General features: G+C 47.9%; 1 protein-coding gene across 23 annotated transcripts in view; it reads right to left on the minus strand.

The window, feature by feature from the left end:
- KIAA1217 (KIAA1217 ortholog) overlaps nucleotides 1–17,796 on the minus strand; it is an 815,330-nt gene that overhangs the window by 45,382 nt on the left and 752,152 nt on the right. For 17 of the 23 annotated variants that reach the window (XM_027559960.1, XM_027559961.1, XM_027559969.1 and 14 more), the window contains 3 exons: nucleotides 8,629–8,733; nucleotides 8,094–8,143; nucleotides 730–896 (listed from right to left, as the gene is read on the minus strand). In XM_027559960.1, coding sequence (XP_027415761.1) covers nucleotides 730–896; nucleotides 8,094–8,143; nucleotides 8,629–8,733 — 322 coding nt within the window. The remainder of the gene's footprint in view (nucleotides 1–729; nucleotides 897–8,093; nucleotides 8,144–8,628; nucleotides 8,734–17,796) is intronic. The other 6 variants (XM_027559955.1, XM_027559958.1, XM_027559970.1 and 3 more) reach the window with 1 other exon arrangement.

Raw genomic sequence — 17,796 nt, forward strand, 5'->3', positions numbered from 1 at the left:
ATAAAGATACACCTTCCCAGTTCCTCAGTACCCTGGACCAGCCATGCCGAGTCAGATTTACGGGATTTATTCACCATGCCTGGTGATAGGAAGGGTCGTTTCCCTGCCCTTGGATTCCCATGTAGCTCATATATTCCTAAGAATGGGAAAGGGAAGGGAAGCGTTGCGGAAGACACTCTGTCCAAATAATAAAACCGTCCACGAGGGCTCCTTTTCCTTATGAATTCACTCTCTTGCTTGAACTCCTAGTTCTAAATACAAAGGTTTTTGTTTTTTTTTTCCTTGCAAAACCCCTGAGCTGCCCGCAGCACCTCTGCACGTGCTTATGGGGGAAGCGCAAAAGCCAAACCCTAGGAAGCAGGAAGTCGTAACTGCCTGTGGGAACACCACCACGGGGCTCCTCTGCTTCCAGCTCTCCTCAAAAAAAAAAAAGGGAAGAAAAAAACAACAACAGATGCTTAATGGTTTTTTCGTGTGTAAGAAGCACGCGCAGCTTAAAGAAGTGGCTATAGACTGTTGCTGCGGCGGAAGGCTCTAGACCAAGATGATGTGTGTGAGGGAGGAGCCCAGGGTGGCACGCGCCTGCACCCTGGCCCTCAGTCATCCGTACCAAAGGATGCTGCAGAGAAGGCCACCGGCAAGATGCTGTGCGGCCGGGGGTGCGGGAGGCAGCGGGTGGGGGAGGAGACCGTGTCAGAGGACACCGCCCACGGGGAACGCCAGCCGTACCTGGAGCTGTCGCATCTGCCGCAGCTGGAGCCTGAGCTCGGCCACGCTCCGCCTCATGTCGAGCAGACTCGCGTGGACGGCGGAGGCACTGGCGGGCGCCGGCTGGCCGGGCGGCCCAGAGGAATCCACGGCCCCGAGAGTCTTCCCACCGGAAACCTGGGGCGTTCCTAGGAAAAAAGAGCAGCGAAGTCCCTGAGATGCCCGGAAGGAGCAGTCAAAGCTACAAGTCCCATCCCAACACAGAAAATGCCCATTCCCTCATTTTGGAAAAAAAAAAAAAAAAAACCAAACAAACCTTAAACGATATTGGCTCTCTAAAGGGCAAAAAGGGGGGAATTAGGTTTAAATAAATTAGGGAACTTGCATCCAATATTATAGTACGCAGTCTGGAGAAGTCATGCTGTAGAAGTTTGGTGCTGTACGAAGCGAGATTGCAGGGCAGTAGGTAGAGCATGATGCCATATTGAAGAAGCTAGCTGTCTGTCTGTGTATCTTATTTATTGGCCGCACCATGCGGCATGTGGGATCTTAGTTCCCTGACCAGGTATTGAACTCTCCTGAGTCCCTTGGAATTTCCTGACTAAAAGCCAATAAAAACCAAAGTGACCCCCAAAGGATCTCCAGTAACACTCACAGGATCAACAAGGTGTGGGAATCAAAAGGAGCTGCTATGCTACTTCCTTTTTATGACAATGCAGTTCTGTGGAACAGGCTTCATGTAGAGAGTATACAAGGAATCCACAACACACACACACACACCCCCCCCCGGAAGAGGCTGTTCAGTCCTCCTTCCTGGAAGGGACGAAGTAGGTTTGCCATAGCACAGGCTGGCCGTGCACGGCAGAGCTCTCTTGCTGCCCTGTGTGCCGGGACTGCTTACAGCACAGTGGCCCCTCCTTCTATCTCCTCTCCTTCCCCAGGACACACTGCCCCACAAGCCTCCACGAGCGGTAGCCATGGGCCATGGGCGGTGCACCAGTGGGCATGGAGGTGCCTCCAAAGTGTCCTCCTACTTGCTTGGCCTCAGCAATGCCAGCGCAGAGCTGATGGAGCACCACATTCCTCATCCCTGCGTGCCTGTCCCAATAGAACCGGTCTCCTAGCTCTCAGGGCCCCCTTGGGGAGTCGGGAGAACAGATGGGAAGCTTTTTAAGAATTTACAAAGGAGCCCCAGCAGACAGACAGTGAGCTTTCTGTTACCTTTATGATCCCAACCGGTCCCTCGTGTCATCACCAACAAAAGTTGGGCTGACTTTTGACCACTTCCCCTCCAGATGGAAAACCCCCCTTGAAAGAGCAAGATAGGGAACTTCCCTGGGGGTGCAGTGGTTAAGACTCTGCTCCCAATGTATGGGGCCTGGGTTCAACCGCTGGTTAGGGAACTAGAGCCCCACGTGCCACGCAACTAAGAGTTCATGTGTCACAGTGAAGATCGAAGATCCCGCGTGCCGCAACTAAGACCGGTGCAGCCAAATTAACAAACAGTTTTACAAAAGAGCAAGATTTGCTATCTCTGCAGTTGCTCCAGAGAGTGCTCTCTAACGCTGAAGGTCCTTAGTGAAAGGACGTCCAGTAACATTTCCAACAATAATAGCTTGACCAGGTTAACATAGCGCCTCTGAGACCAAGTATTCTGAAGGGAAGACAATGAACTGGAAGTCTTGAAATCAGTCGAGTCACTTGATCATCACTCCGTATCCTCAAGCGTAGGTGCATGCGTACACACACACCACACGTCATTTGTACAAATAACGATGACGACATCCTCAAGGTGTTTCTCCAACAGAAATGACACTGCGCTACAGCCAGTTACTCCTGTTCGTAATGAGGCCTGTCCTGAGTTCCTCAGCCAAACGAAGACATATTCCTTCCACGATCGTGCTTCTCTTCTTCTGTTCTGAGGGCCCAGTGCACCTCACTGCCATCCTCCACGGAGGAGAGGCCCAAGTTTACCTGCCGTCTGTGAGAGCTGAACCCTGACACCTGGCTTTAAAAATACCTTTCAGAACCGAATTTCTCATGCTCATTTATAAAACTTCCTCATCTATAACCTCTCAATCCACTAAACCTGGCTTCTATGACTCCATCATTCACTGCATTGGCCCTTTATAAAATGGCCAACGGGACTTCCCTGGTGGTTCAGTGGTTAAGAACCCACCTGCCGGGGTTCAATCCCTGGTCTGGAGAGACCCCTCATGCTGCGGGGTGACAAAGGCTATGCACCACAATTAACTGGGCTCGCGTGCCCTAGAGCCTGTGCTTCACAGCAAGAGAAGCCACTGCAACGAGCAGCTCCTGTTCACTGCAACCAGAGAAAGCCTGTGCGCAGCAACGAAAACCCAGCACAACCAAATATAAACAAATAATAAAAATACGGTGGCCAGTGGTCTCAGCTGTCAATCCAATAGACTGGGTTGCCACGACAGCACCCTGATGTGACGTTGGGCTTTGTCAGTCACTTCTTTTCTTTCTCAGGAACTTTGAAACTTTCCTTGCCCCTCCCTCGTCTTCTTCCCTGCCCCGTCTCAGTCAGCCTCTTTCCTAATTTCTTCCTCGGCCAGCCTTCCACATCCTGGCCTGCTTCTTCTCTCCCTGGACTTGGTTTCAAGGAGGTCACTTCTATGACGACCACCCTCCAAGGTCCCCCACACCTCTGCCTCCAGCACACGATTCAGCCACATCCCCAGACCTTAACGTCGCTTCAGGACCTTTCCACAAGCAGGTCAGATTCATTATTTCTACCTGTTTCTTGAACTACTTTTAGCCAGTGGTCCTATTATCTACTCCAGTATTTAAACCCGAAACCCAGAAATTCACTCTCAGCATCCAGGTCCTAGTTGTCTCTCTCCCTATCAGTTTCCTCATCTGTAAAATGGGTGTAAGTGTGATTGTGCAGGATGATGGAATTAACACACGTGGACTGCTCTGCCCAACTTCTGGCACAAAGGGACCCCACTGCGGTTGTTGGGCTGTAATGATTATTTCTCTGGGCAGAGTGAGTGGGAAGAGCCCCTGCTGGATGTCCTCCCCACCTGGAGTGGCAGCAGTGACGGGCTGAGAGCTACAAGCAACTGCCCTGAAATCTCCGGCTGGAGCTGGGTCTGGTGGGTGGGGACCCCAAGTGGTGAATGAGTCCCCCCTTCAGATTAGAGTCTCAGGACCTGGGATCCACTCTCTGAACCCACATGCGGGATGGTCACATTCTAGTCTGCGGAGGATGGTCAGCGTGCAGGTCATTCTCAGCCCCTCCCTTCTGTACACCCAGCCTTTTCCAAGCAACGGCCTCTTCCTCTTACCAAGTCTGCTCTTAGGTAATTTACTTCAGCCAAGGTGTATCTTAATGTAGACTGTTGTAACAGGAAGAACATGGGTTTAGGGGTTGGGCAGACTGGCTGAGAATCTTTTTTTTTTTTTTTTTAATTTATTTATTTGGCTGCGCTGGCTCTTAGGTTGTGGCATGTGGGATCTAGTTCCTCGACCAGGGATTGAACCCGGGCCCCCGGCATTGGGAGCGTGGACTCTTAGCCACTGGACCACCAGGGAAGTTCCCTTGAGGTGTATCTTAATGTGGACTGTTGTAACAGGAAGAACATGGGTTTAGGATTGGCTGAGAATCTTAGGAGCTCCAAGGCTAACATCTTTTTTACAGGGTTATGTGTTTAAACAATATAATACACTATGAAACACAGGTTATGACTTTGAAATGGGAGGTTCCTTCTGTTCTTTTATACCCATGGTAAACCAGATATTCCTGAAGTAACAGGAAGTCTGGGTTTCCCTTTCTCAGGTACCCCTGACCCAATGGGCTCCTTGACTCACTACATAATTCCGTGTACTTGTCTACAGAGCAGGGATAACACTTCCCGTCTTGTCGCTGACCTCCTAGGATTCCGGAAGAACTACTATATTTTGCACACCATACAAGGCTGCTATGGCAATGAAAGCCCTGTGGACCACGGGTAGCCCTGACGCATCACAATGAGAAAGGCCAAACTCTGCAGAGACGCAGGGGAGCAAAGCCGTGTGCGTGTTGCCGATGGCACTGCAAATTAGCTCGGCCTTTCAGAAGAGAAAGCTGGCAGCGTGTCGCCAGCGCTCCTCAGCTGTTTGTCCCTTTGGACTTATTGATTCCACTTTGGGAAATGCATTCTGAGGAGATTACACCTGCTCCTTCCCTCACGCTTCAAAAAAGACGCTGGCAAAAATTTTCAAAACAAAGACATGAAACCACCTTTCTTTAAAGGGACTGGGGCACCTTAACACAAAAGGATGAGGCATCAGGACGGGCTGGTGGAGCATGCTGATGGCATCACATGTGTGTGATGTGTGTTCAGTTCCCTCATCTGGAACGTGGGAATCACGCGTGTGCCTCCCCGCGAGGCGGCGTCAGGGGTGAACACGTTCAGGCGTAGAAAAGCACTCAGAATAAATACTGCCTGGTACATAGGAAGCACTTAGTGTTTCCTATTATTATTATTTCACCCCAGTGGCGTGGTGGTAAAAGAATCCGCCTGCCAATGCAAAAGACGCAGGTTTGATCCCAGGGTCGGGAAGATCCTCTGGTGGAGGAACTGGCAACCCACTCATTCCTTCCTGTAAAATTCCACGGACAGAGGAGCCTGGCAGGCCACAGACCTTGGGAGTCGTGAGTCAGACACTACTGAGCGGCTAACACACACACACACCCCCCCAACTGAGTGACTAACACACACACACCCCAAAAGGGAAATGCAATAAAGAAGTATACAAAACAGCATGTACACATTGATTACAATGGTACTGGATATTAATCATTTCTAGAATAGAAGCCAGAGGAACAATGTTTTGGTGCCTGTTTAACGGTAGCACCTTGACTTCATTAGCTGTAACAGACATACCGTACTGTGTAACTTTAAGGTATGCGATGTGTCAATTTGATACACGTAACGTATGGCCATAGGAGTATTACCTATCAAAAGTATTCATCCTGTCACACAATTACCATGTCTTTCTTGGGGTGAGAACATTTAAGATCTGTTCTCTTGGCAACTTTCAAGTGTCCAGTTCAATACTTTTATTTAGTTACCACACTGCATGTTAGAACTTACTCATCCTCTAGTCGGAAGCTGGTCCTTTTTGACCAACATCTTCTAAGTCCCCCACCCGCAGGCAACCACCCATCTGCTTTCCGTTTCTGCAAGGTCAGTTGGTGCCTTTTCCCCCCATAGGTTCATAACCAGAAAATAAGTGAATAAATATCTCCCAAGCAAACTGGCAGGTGCTCTGAAGACAAGCTCAGCAGTGGCCACAAAACAATTCTCTGGCTGCAGTCAAGGTCATTGGTTGATTTCTAAGGAAACCAACCAATCCCATGAGGACTGAGAATGCTGGAAGAAGAGCAGCCCTGCTGGCCTCAGAGCTGAGGAGCCTGAACTCGGCTAGGGCAGAATCAGGACCAGCAGACGTCTCAACATAAGGCCCAGTTCTGTCCATTCTGCCATGTGGCGCTAACGCCACCTGCGGCTTTCCCCCAGTTAGGGGTTTCAGCCAGCGTGCCATGTGCTCCTTGAGTAATTCAACAGCCAAATGTGTCCCTGGTAATGATGCCTATTTCTAACCCAAGGGAAAGGAAGACATCATATTCTTGAGAGAGGCCCACCTTGAGTCTGCAGGATAAGATGGCTATCAAGTATACATGGACAGGGACTTCCCTGGCAGCCCTGTGGCGAAGACTCTGTGCTGCCAATGCAGGGGACCCAGGTTCAATCCCTGCTCAGGGAACTAGATCCCACATGCTGCAACTAAGAGTTCCTACATACTGCAACTAGAAAGATCCCATGCACCACAGCTGAGAGCTGGTGCAGCCAAACTAATGAGTAAGTAAATACTGGAAAAAAAAAAAAAAAAGATCAAATGAGGCCAGACCACCAGAAATGCACATTTTCTATTATAAAAATACATACATATACCCGGACACTAGTGAAGTCAACAGGGAATATAATTTGGGCCTTTTTGGGGGGAGTGAAAGTGTTAGTTGCTCAGTCATGTCCAACTCTTTGTGACCCCATAGACTGTCCATGGGATTCTTCAGGCAAGAATGCTGGAGTGGGTAGCCATCCCCTTCTCCAGGGGATCCCCCCGACCCAGGGACTGAACCTGGGTCTCCTGCACTGCAGGCAGAGTCTTTACCAGAGTCTGGCCTTTGCGGGGAGTGCTGGCATTTAAAAGCAGACCTTGTTCCAAGTACACCTTCTCCTGCCTTGACCCCTGCAGGCTCCCTATCAGCTCATTCTGCTTTCTCATTAGTCTCATCCTGCTGCTGCGCTGAGGCCCTTCCCCAGGGCAGGACCTTCTACTGCCTTCCCTGTGCATTTAGAATAACATCTAAATTTCTCACTCGGCAACTGTACATGCTTTGCTCTCTACCTGGGTGTCTCTCCCCTTCCCTCCTCATCCTTTTGGCTTCAGTTTGTGTTACTTGCCCCAGAGAAATGTCCTTGGTCAAGGCTAGCCCTTATGGTTAAACATTCATCCTGCTTTTTAAAATTTACTTTGTTGAGTATCCAGTGGACAAGCCTACATAATTATATCAAGCCAATTATGAAGTCAATGATTTTCTCTTCTTGATAAAAAAACAACAAGTTATTTTTTTAAGGGTCTGAATTTTATGTATCAGCTTTCCATTATTTTTTGTTGGGAAACTCATGGTGCCAAGTACAATCCAGCTGCCCTGTCCTGAGGGACATAAACCAAGGATGAAAGCAACAGCGGACGGTATGTCATCCCACAGGGTCTGGAACACTGCGTTTTTGTTGTTTCTCGTCTCTACATCCTCACTCTTTCTTAATGTTTAGACCCTGGTTTGATTCTTGGGCTTCCCTGGTGGCTCAGCTGGTAAAGGATCCGCCTGCAATGCAGGAGACCTGAGTTTGATCCCTGGGTTGGGAAGATCTGCTGGAGAAGAGATAGGCTACCCACTCCAGTATTCTGGCCTGGAGAACTCCATGGACTGTATAGGCCATGGGGTGGCAAAGAGTTGGACAAGACTGAGCGACTTTCACTTTCACTTTCATACATACAATGACCTGTCCCAGACCCATTTTCTGCATTGGATTAGTGGGTAGGTAGCCCTGTCCTAGGGTGCCCACTGTCCTTACCCAGTACCAGGCACATAAGTATTTGTTGAGTATAGAACCTCATCAATGAATAAATGAATGAGGAAGTGAATAACTGAAGACGGAAGGGAGAGGACGAAATGGCTTAGTCCCAAACCCCACATCGAATTAATCACACAGGTGACACAGGGAGAGGTTAATATGTCTAGAAGCAAACCAGCCCCATCAAAGGCAGCTCCCAGACCTCCTGTGGGTCTGAAGAACACTTACCTGCACCATCTGTTTGGCTCTTACTGGCTGTGGTTTTCATCATTTTCTCACTGAAGGAAAGAAAAAGAGAGTCAGCTCTGCAGTTTCTAAAATGCTTCTCTTCCCCGCTACCATTCACTATTCCAAGCAATCAGCGGCAGCTGGTGGTGGTACCAAGCAATGAAGGTATTCCCGCATCAGCACCAATGTTGGCCGGAATGGAAAAGGCTTCCCAGGTGTGCAGCGGAGGCGCACTCATGACTTTCAGATGATGGAGGATGTGGAGGTGTGCGGAGGGCGATGGCAGGCACTGCGCAGTGTCCACAAAGCCACATGCACTGGGAAGCCCATTCACCCTTCTTGGGCCAAAGTGGTACCTTCGGCCAAGAATTTCCGGAAACAGACAGACAAACAAACAAACCATGATTCATAGAGATGTGGGTATTTTCAGCCTTGAAATGATTACAAGAAAACGATTGGAATGAAGGCATGATCTTAATCATTAAAGAGAAACAGATTGAATTAATTTTGAATGGGTTTGCTTTCTTCTTTTTACCTAGAGGCATCTTTGCTATTACTTGTAAGGGGCCCTTTAAAAAGCGCAGACTGAACAAGGCCAGTTAAACTGGCAATCTGTTTCTCCATGGCTTGCATTCTCTCTCTGTAAAACAAGAGAATTGTTTGTTAAAGCCGTGTTGACTTTCAAACTGGTTTGTCGAGGGCAGTGATCATCTGAGGGTTATAAAAGGTTCCACCTCCACCGAGCAGGCCTCCGAAGTTCAGCGCCCCCTGGCTTGGAGAAGCCAACGAGCCTGCAAATCCCCACCGAGTTTGAGATTTGATGGTCAGAGACGAGTATTAACCCAATGATCTTACTAAAAAGACCCTGGAGAGACTGACAGAGGCCGCATGGAAAACAGAAAAGCTTCTCCCTTGGAAATAATTCTCTGCGCATCTTTGCGTTTTTGAGCCTTCCTGCCCTGCTTTCGCTATTTGTCCTCTGCACAAGAGGGGTCCCAGGCCAGTCAGGGGAGGGAGTGGGCCAGGAACACATACTTTCAAGCTGTGCTCCTTCCAAGGCTGCCAATTTTGGTGTGAATGATGGAGACGCTCGTTGTGGTGCCAGGAGTAGGACCTGCTGCACAGCCTAAGAGGACACAAGTTACCGTCTCTTGAGAGCTCGGGAAAGTGCGATTGAAATCAACGTCTTCACACTAGAGGGCAGAGAGTCCTCAAATCGATGCCATAGGAATCTGAAGGCTTTCACGGATCCAGCAGGAAAACAACTAACCCCACCAACTTGGTTATCTCAAGACACGAATGAAAACTCTTCTCAGTTTTTAAATCATGCACAGATACTACGCCTCTCTGTTCAAGACTCTCCAAGGCTACATACGATTCATTTGGTTTCTGAAACAGGCTCACATTTCTGTACGTCAGAGCAACGACAGTGTCATGGAACTATCACCGTTATTTCCAACACATTACACAGTCACCACCACAGAGCGACCTGTGCTAAGGACAGAGCCATCACACAAGTCATGGCACACAAATTCAGTTCTTCTTGCTCAGTAGACAGAAGAAGAATTAGAACAGTGTGGATGCCTGGACTACCATCGTACCCTCATCAGGAAGTGTCAAGTCCCAGCCTGAGACAGAGAAGTGACCCCCACTCTTCTCTAGGGGTGGGGGTATCTCAGTCCCATGGGCCTCTTGGAGTGTGACCAATGGTGAAGATTCCTGGGTGACAAACAGCACATTCAGACACTGTGGCTTTTAAATACAAGCCAACCACTTTATCTGGTACCCAACGGAAAAGGCCATGGCGGTCCGTTCTTTCACTTGAACGAAACTGGTTATGTTGGACTTTACAAGAGATGCTACATCTGTATCTTGAACTTCAAGGCAAGTAAGAGGATTTTCAAGAGTAATTTTGCTCATTCACAGTTTTTTGGCTTTGCACTTTGCCTTTGGAATACAACACTCAGTGATGTAGAAAACACTGAGATTCATTTCACAATTACAAGCTTCTGACTTCAGAATTCCACGCATTTTTCTTTAGTTTAAAATGAATGGTTATGTCACAATATTGAGTTTCTAGGATGTAAGTCATGCAGTCTGGAGGATTAATGGTTGTCAACCCACCATGGGGTGGCACTGGGCGGGGGGTGGGTGGGAATTATTAGTAGTAGGATCTCTCTCAAACAGTGAGCAGAGATATGCATCTACCTGGAGTGATGTTCCAACTGTTTTAAACCTCTGAGCTGTTGAGCATTTCCAGTCATATGTGTGTTCTCGGCGTCCTGTCTGTCATAAAGCCATGCATGGGGCCAAGAGAAAAATTGGTAAGAAATCCCACTCGAGAAGGCAGGCTGGGGACTTCCCTGGTGGTCCAGTGGTTAGGAATCCGCCTTGCAAATGCAAGGGATGCAGGTTTGATCCCTGTTTGGGGAACTAAGATCCCACCTGCTATGGAGCAACAAGCCCACGCGCCACAACTAGGGAGTCCACGGGCTGCGACGGAAGAGCCACGCCACGGTGATCCCGCGTGCGCCAATTGTGACCCTGACCCAGGCAAGTAAGTAGTTAATATAAAAAGAAAAGGAAAGGAAAAAAAAGGCTAACAAATACCCACTGGAGATCCGAAATTTATCAGACCCTAAGCTGCAAGGCACCTCAGGACCGATGGGGAGGTAGCTGGTCTCCATGTGTGGGGCACACACGTGCGTTCCGGGTAGACACTGTTCAGAATCCCCAGTCTTCCCATGGTAACGCTGGAAGCCAAACTCATGACCCTTAGAGCAGGGGTGCTCTCAGAACTACCTTGAGAGGCACGAGTTTACCCCTCTTATTCAATCCTAGGCAAATACAAAGGGTTTCTTTTCAAGTGGGAAAGCAGGGACTTCCGTGGTAGTCCAGGTGGTCCAGAGCCTAAGACTCCATGCTCCCAACACAGGGGGCCCAAGTTCAATCCCTGGTCTGGGAACTAGATCCCATATGCTAAGAGCCAGAGGGGAACTAGATCACATATGCCAGAACTCAGAGGGTCTGCATGCCGCACCTGCCGCAACTAAGACCCAAGGCAGCCAAGTAATTAAACATCTATTTTTACAAAGTGGCAGGACATTCTTTTGGTTAGGAAGAGGCTTAATGGATTCTTTGAAGCTGCAGCGCAGCATACAGAGGCCTGGTGACAAGCTAACTGCCCCCAGGAGACAATAATATCAGGAGATGTTAGCAGTAGGTAAGTCCACAGCTGCAGAGAATAAGCAGGAATCCCTGGGAGAGAGAAAGGGCAGATGGATCCCAGCACTGGCCTAGGCACAGTGCTGATGAGGGCTACATCAGTGTTCTCTCTGGTCCCTCTTTGGTCACCAGCTATCATGACCTGTCTAACAAAGCACCGGAATCAATCCAGATTCAGGACTTTGATCTTCAGCAGATTCATCACCAGGGTGAGAATTGCAGAATGGTACAGCACAGGTGGGTCCTCCCAGAGAGGCACCCACGGGGCTTCCTACATGCCTTCCGCATCCTCCTTGGCTCAGTTGGTACTCGGCCTCTCACCATTCTTACCCCAGACAACGCCTTTAGGATGAAGAGAAAGAAAACCCCCGAACGGCACCCCGCTCTCCTGACTTCTAGGAATGACGTGGACGTAGCCTGCAGAACTGCCTAGATGTCTAGATGAGCGTCTAGATGTTTTGGAGCAAAAACCCTGCATTCAGTCCAGATACTCACATGCTTGTTCTTCTGTTTGCATCTGTGAGGACAGGACTGGAAGCTCCTTGGGTGGCCTCCTCCAGGCTATGTCACCAGTGGGGTCACCAGGAAGGAGATAAGATCTATCAGAACGTGGAGAGCTCAGTACACTTGAGCTTGACGGCCGAGGAGGGAGCTATTCTCTCCCCATGCCCAGGACGATGTGCGTGCCCCAGGCGCTGTGCACAGATTGCATGCGCGTGTTCCACTGTTTCGGCCAAAACCGCTTTACGAAAATACAATTCTTTTGACACATGGTAATGAGAAAACTTTTTCCCTCCTGTTTAATCATCAAAGTGTTTCTGGTTTCAGGATTCATTTGAAGGAGATTATCTGATTTATAAATTCATAAATAAGAGTGTCTTTCCATTTCATGGCTGGTAATCTGGAAACAATTTTATGGTTTAACTAAATTACAGCAACTGGAAACTTCGGCAGCCTTCTCCCATGATGAAATGTTATGAAGTATGTTTTAAATGTGAAAGGGGGAAGAAAGAGAAATGCAGTGGAAGAAGAGAAATTAAAACAACCCTGTCATTTCACTGCAGTGGCAATTTTGTACAATAATCACCAGAATATTAAAGATGCTCAAGCTAATTCTTGCCAGTATCGCTTGGTTTAAGGTATTCCACAGGCTGGGTATAATTACTGTTGAAAAGATGGCTTAAAAGTGATTTCATAGACCATTTTATTTCATTCCATAAACCATATTTATGTGATTAGTATGTACGGTTAACTAGTCATTTAGTGTTATAAGTCAGCCTGGCTCAATGAATCTTCTCAGGACCCAAGCATAATATTAATAAAAAATTCAAATCCAATCCCGAGAAAGTGCTGATCTCAGTATTAAATTCCTGCTGCTAGAACCAGCTTTCCTGCAAGTCCCATGTCTGTCTGTGAAGATGGATCGAAACCCAGACTGCCCGTGGTCTGCTCTCTGTCTGCAGAGTCTAGGAAAGGTGGAAAAAAAATCTGCATTTGGAGAGATATTTTTAATGAGCATATCCATTCATACAGGTTTTTGAGTCAATGTTTTGTGACTGGGGACTGACTAAGGCCTCATTCAGCCTGAATTACGTCCTTATCACTGTGCATCTAGGTAAATGAATGGCTATTACAAAACCAAGCAGTATGAGACTGGGAACTCCCCTATAAGGAATCCTTAAGGATATGTTTTTAAATATCCAGAAGAAGTGTTGGGAGCTGGCTGATAACAGCCTACCAAGCTGATGTGACCAGACTCCCAGCCCGCATTCACCTTGGCAACCAGCTTCTAACCTTGGACCCTGGTGGCACAGGATACTCAGTATCAACTGTAGTAACCAGGCTGGCTTTCTGAGAGTACTAACTAGGTGGTTCCCTGTTCACTTCTAGTTCTAATATTTTATGGTTTTTTTTTCTGGTTCCTGCTCATTCCTTGTGATCTCTCTCCCCTCAGAAAGATATAAATGGTCAATGAGTCACCAACAGACATTTCTGGGTACTTAATACGTGCTAGGTGCCATGCGAGCCACTGCAGACCCAGCAGTGAATCAGGTACTATCATCCTTAAGCAATACCTTCCTCTCACGAAGTCCATTTTTTTCTTGGGAGCAATCTAAGTGACCTAAAACCCTTTCATCTTGGCAGTGCCAACAGCGTTTTCCAGAACCAAAGAGTGAACAGGTTTAAAGCAAGGCTGTGCCCTTGTTTGTTCATGCCCTGATGCTTTGGCATGAGAGGAAAAAATACCAGAGTTATTAAAGACACTGTTTTTAGATGAGTTCAACAGAGCACTGGAATTCAAATGATCTGAATTTGTGGTAAAGCTTTAAATAAAGGACTCTGAGCCATGAACTCCGTTCTTCTGCCCAGTGTTAACCTTTTGGTGAAAGAGCCGGTAACTGAAGACATTCTTCCAAAAATGCCCAGTAAATTTAACTTCTCATGGGAACACCTAGATTTATTGAGGATATTGATGGAGTTGGTGACATCTGAGTGGGGCTACCATGGCATGTCCCTGTAAGTATCTCGGAGGTCATGGTACTGTCTGGGTACCACTACACACTCCTTAGGGATGCTGACCATGTTGTGTATCTTCGTTTGCACCCTTAGTCCTTAGAGGAGGAGGACTGGGCACACAGAGGATCACGAAGAAGTACTATCTACAACGCTGACATTGAAGGCTGCTATCCCTCCCCTGCCCTCTGCTCATGGAGAAAGGAGATGAGGGCTCTTCTGCTTTCCCTTTATCACTTCAATCCATCATCTGTCCAAACCCTCATCTCCCCTGCTTCTGAGTTCTGCATTACTCATCCTTCAGTTCCCTACCAGCATTCAGGAAATTCCTTCACATCCTTGTGTGACTTCAGCACAGAAAGCTGGCCTCCTGTCTGCCTCACCCCAGACCATCACCTTATGTAGCTTCAGTATCCACACGGATAACCCTTTCAGCAAGCTGGCACCACAGATCCTCAACTCTTCTTCAGATATTCCCTGACCTTAAAATCCTTACTCAGCATGACTTTACATTCTGGATTTGAAAACTCCAAAATTGTCTTTAAAAACAGCAATCTTTGGGGACTTCCCTGGTGGTTCAGTGGCTACGACTCTGAGCTTCCAATGCAGGGGGCCTAGTTCCTGGTTGGGGAACTAGATTCCACATGTAACGACTAGAAGATTCTACATGCTGCAACTAAACCATCCCACGTGCCACAGTGAAGATGGGATATCCTGTGTGCCACAACTAAGACTTGCCCCCTCCACACACGGAAGAAAAACACACTCTGGTTGTCTTCTGTTCTCTTGGTAACACAAACCAGCTCTGTGCCTGCGTGCTGGCCTTTCCTCCTTCATCCCCTGCCATAAGTACTGTCTGGAAGTTCCTTTTAATTTTCCTGCTGCTTACCCAGTGGACTCCTCTCATACTCTCCACTGTCCTGACCTCTTTCTCAGCCTCGCTGTCTCTCCGCTGGGATGACGTTGCTCCTGACTGACTGAGGAGCGGAAGAGATGAGACGAAATGGACCAGCGTGGGGCAGTGAGGTTGAGAGCAATGGCTGCTGGCGCATCAAGGCATCTTTGGATACAGATCTGTGAGCATCCTCTGGCGTCCAGGGTGGAGTGTGACCAACGACATCATTAAGACTCCAAGACTTTCAGCCCAAGTACTGGATGAAAGAAGCGGTCATACCGAGATGGGAAGACAGGAGTCCAGAGTCAGGAAAAGCCCCAGGAAGTTCCAACACAGGAAGCCAGTGAACGAGTTCATGTCAGGGAACGTAAGAGGCTGAATGAACTTGGCACACAGAGGAAACAGGGCCTGCCTTCCCTCAAGGGGCTTGCACCCCTTATTAAAAAGAGGCAGCCCTTCTCTTACCCTCATAACCCAACAAGAACCGCATCCTGCCAGACACAAAATTCTAGACTCACAGTTTTCTAGTTGGAGGGAACTTACTTTAGATCCCCAGTTTTCTTTCCATTGTGGTTTGGTGATCTCCACCGAAGCAAAGGAAAAAAGGAAAAAAAAAAAAAAGGTGTGACGGGCCTGGAGTCTGTGCAAAGTTCAGCCACACCCAGGCCTGTGTGTGGTAGGATCACCCATTTGGAGAGGGTTCCGCCCAGCACAGCACCGCACCTGGAAACCCTCCAGGTTGCCTTTAATCTATTTCACAACCTACTTTCTGGGCGGGCCACTCTGGCTGAGACCAGAGCACAGTCCCAAGTCAGCTTGTGAACACACCATCCCCAGATGGTCCGCACACCGCTGCTCCTCTGTGCGAAGGGCTATGGCTTCACTGTGTTGTGTCACAAGGCCTTGTGTTTCTTTTAAAAGCTTTTTATGTTCTGCTGGAATACAGCCGGTCAACAATGTTGTTGTGATAGTTTTCAAGTGGGCAGCAGAGGGACTCAGCCATACATATACATGCAGCCATTCTCCCCCACACTCCCCTGCTATCTAGTCTGCCACATACACAAGGTCTCTGATTTATGGAGAACTTTGCAGTTCACAAGGTGATTCTATACCCGTTTTTATTTCAACAGAACCTGAAGGAGGTTCTGTTGCCATCTGGATGCCAACTAGAACCCTAGTTGCCATCCCCTGGTTACAACAAGGACACTGAGGCTTCCTGCTTGACAAGGACCAGGGCCAGGATGTAAGAAATCACAGCTGGCCACCTGCCCCCCACCCCTGCCCCTCCAGTGCTCCCTGCTAGGCTCTGGGCTGCCTCCGGTGACTCACCCACTGTCTGGGGTGAGGCTCCACTTCCCGGGTGAGAGCCCTCGCTCCCCAGGGCAAGCCTCCACCCTGCCTCATGAAATCACCCGCTTTGCATTTTCTTTCTCTTACCTGAGGGCAATTTTTAATATTCCTGCTCTGGAAGTGACATCTCTCTCTCTTTTTTTCAGTACAGGTACAAACCAGAATGAATAGCTGTTTGCTCCTATTCTGGCTACCTGATCACAGGCCTGTATGTGACCTTCCAATGAGTGTCAGAGGCTATGGGGAGACAGTCTTTTGAGTGACCCTGGACATGACTGAGCGACTTCACTTTGACTTTTCACTTTCATGCACTGGAGAAGGAAATGGCAACCCACTCCAGTGTTCTTGCCTGGAGAATCCCAGGGACGGGGGAGCCTGGTGGGCTGCCGTCTATGGGGTCACATAGAGTCGGACACGACTGAAGCGACTTAGCAGCAGCAGCAAAGCGACTAAACTGAACTGAACTGAAGGGGGCTATGGAAGGAAGCTCCCCACTCCTGCTTTAAAAAAATATTTTTTTACTGTATATTTGCTTTACAATGTTGGGTTAGTTCTTATGTACAGCAAAATGAATCAGCTATATATATATATATATATACACACACACACACACACACACACATATATATACTGCTTATCCCCTCTTTTTTGGATTTTCTTCCTATTTAGTCACCACAGAGCACTGAATAGAGGTCCCTGTGCTGTACGGCAGGTTCTCATTTGTTATCTATTTTATATAGAGTATCAATAGGGTATATATGTCAATCCCAATCTCCCAATTCATCCTATTCTCCTCCTTTCCCCATTGGTATCCATAAATGTGTTCTCTACGTCTCTATTTCTGCTTTGTAAATAAGATCATCTGTACTAATTTTTTCAGATTCTACATATTATATGATATTTTTCTTTCTGACTTACTTCACTCTGTATGACAATCTCTGGGTCCATCCACATCTCTGCAAATGGCCCAGTTTCATTCCTTTTGATGGCTGAGTACCATTCCACTGTACACACACACCACATCTTCTTTACCCACTCCTCTGCTGGCCACTGAGGTTGCTCCCATGGTGTGGCTATTGTGAACAGTGCTGCAGTGAACACTGGGGAGCATGTGTCTTTTTGTACTTGCTTTTGATCTGCAAAATCTCGAGGTAGACTCCAAAGAAATAAGATAATGATTCTTAGGGAACAGGAGGACAGCGTTTCCTATACTTGGCCTCTCTCATGTTTCTCTCTCCTGTCTTCGTAGATCCCTGTGCTTGTTGGAAGAGTCAGGACACCCGGCCTTTATTATAAAGACCAAGAAACCCTGAGCTGCACGAGAGTGAAAACAGCACTTGACCCGAGAAGTAGCCGTCATTGGTCCTTTGAGAAATGTCCTGTTTCTCCTTCCAAAAGTCTGCAAAAAGAGATTATATCCTTTCATCCTACACTGTTAGTGGCAATGTCAATTGGTGTAGCCAGTTTGGAAACCAGTACAGAGGTTCCTTCAAAAACTAAATAGACAGTTGTTATATGATCCAGCAATCCCACTCCCTGAGCGTATATCCAGAAAAGACAAAAACTCTAATTTGAAAAGATACACGCACCCCGATATTCATAACAGCACTGTGCACAGTAGCCAAGACATGGCAGCAACCGAAATGTCCACCAACAAATGAACGGATAAAGAAGACACGGCACATATACAGTGTAACAGAATATTACTCAGCCATAAAA

Source organism: Bos indicus x Bos taurus, chromosome 13 (genome assembly GCF_003369695.1).
Source record: "Bos indicus x Bos taurus breed Angus x Brahman F1 hybrid chromosome 13, Bos_hybrid_MaternalHap_v2.0, whole genome shotgun sequence".
NCBI lineage: Eukaryota > Metazoa > Chordata > Mammalia > Artiodactyla > Bovidae > Bos > Bos indicus x Bos taurus.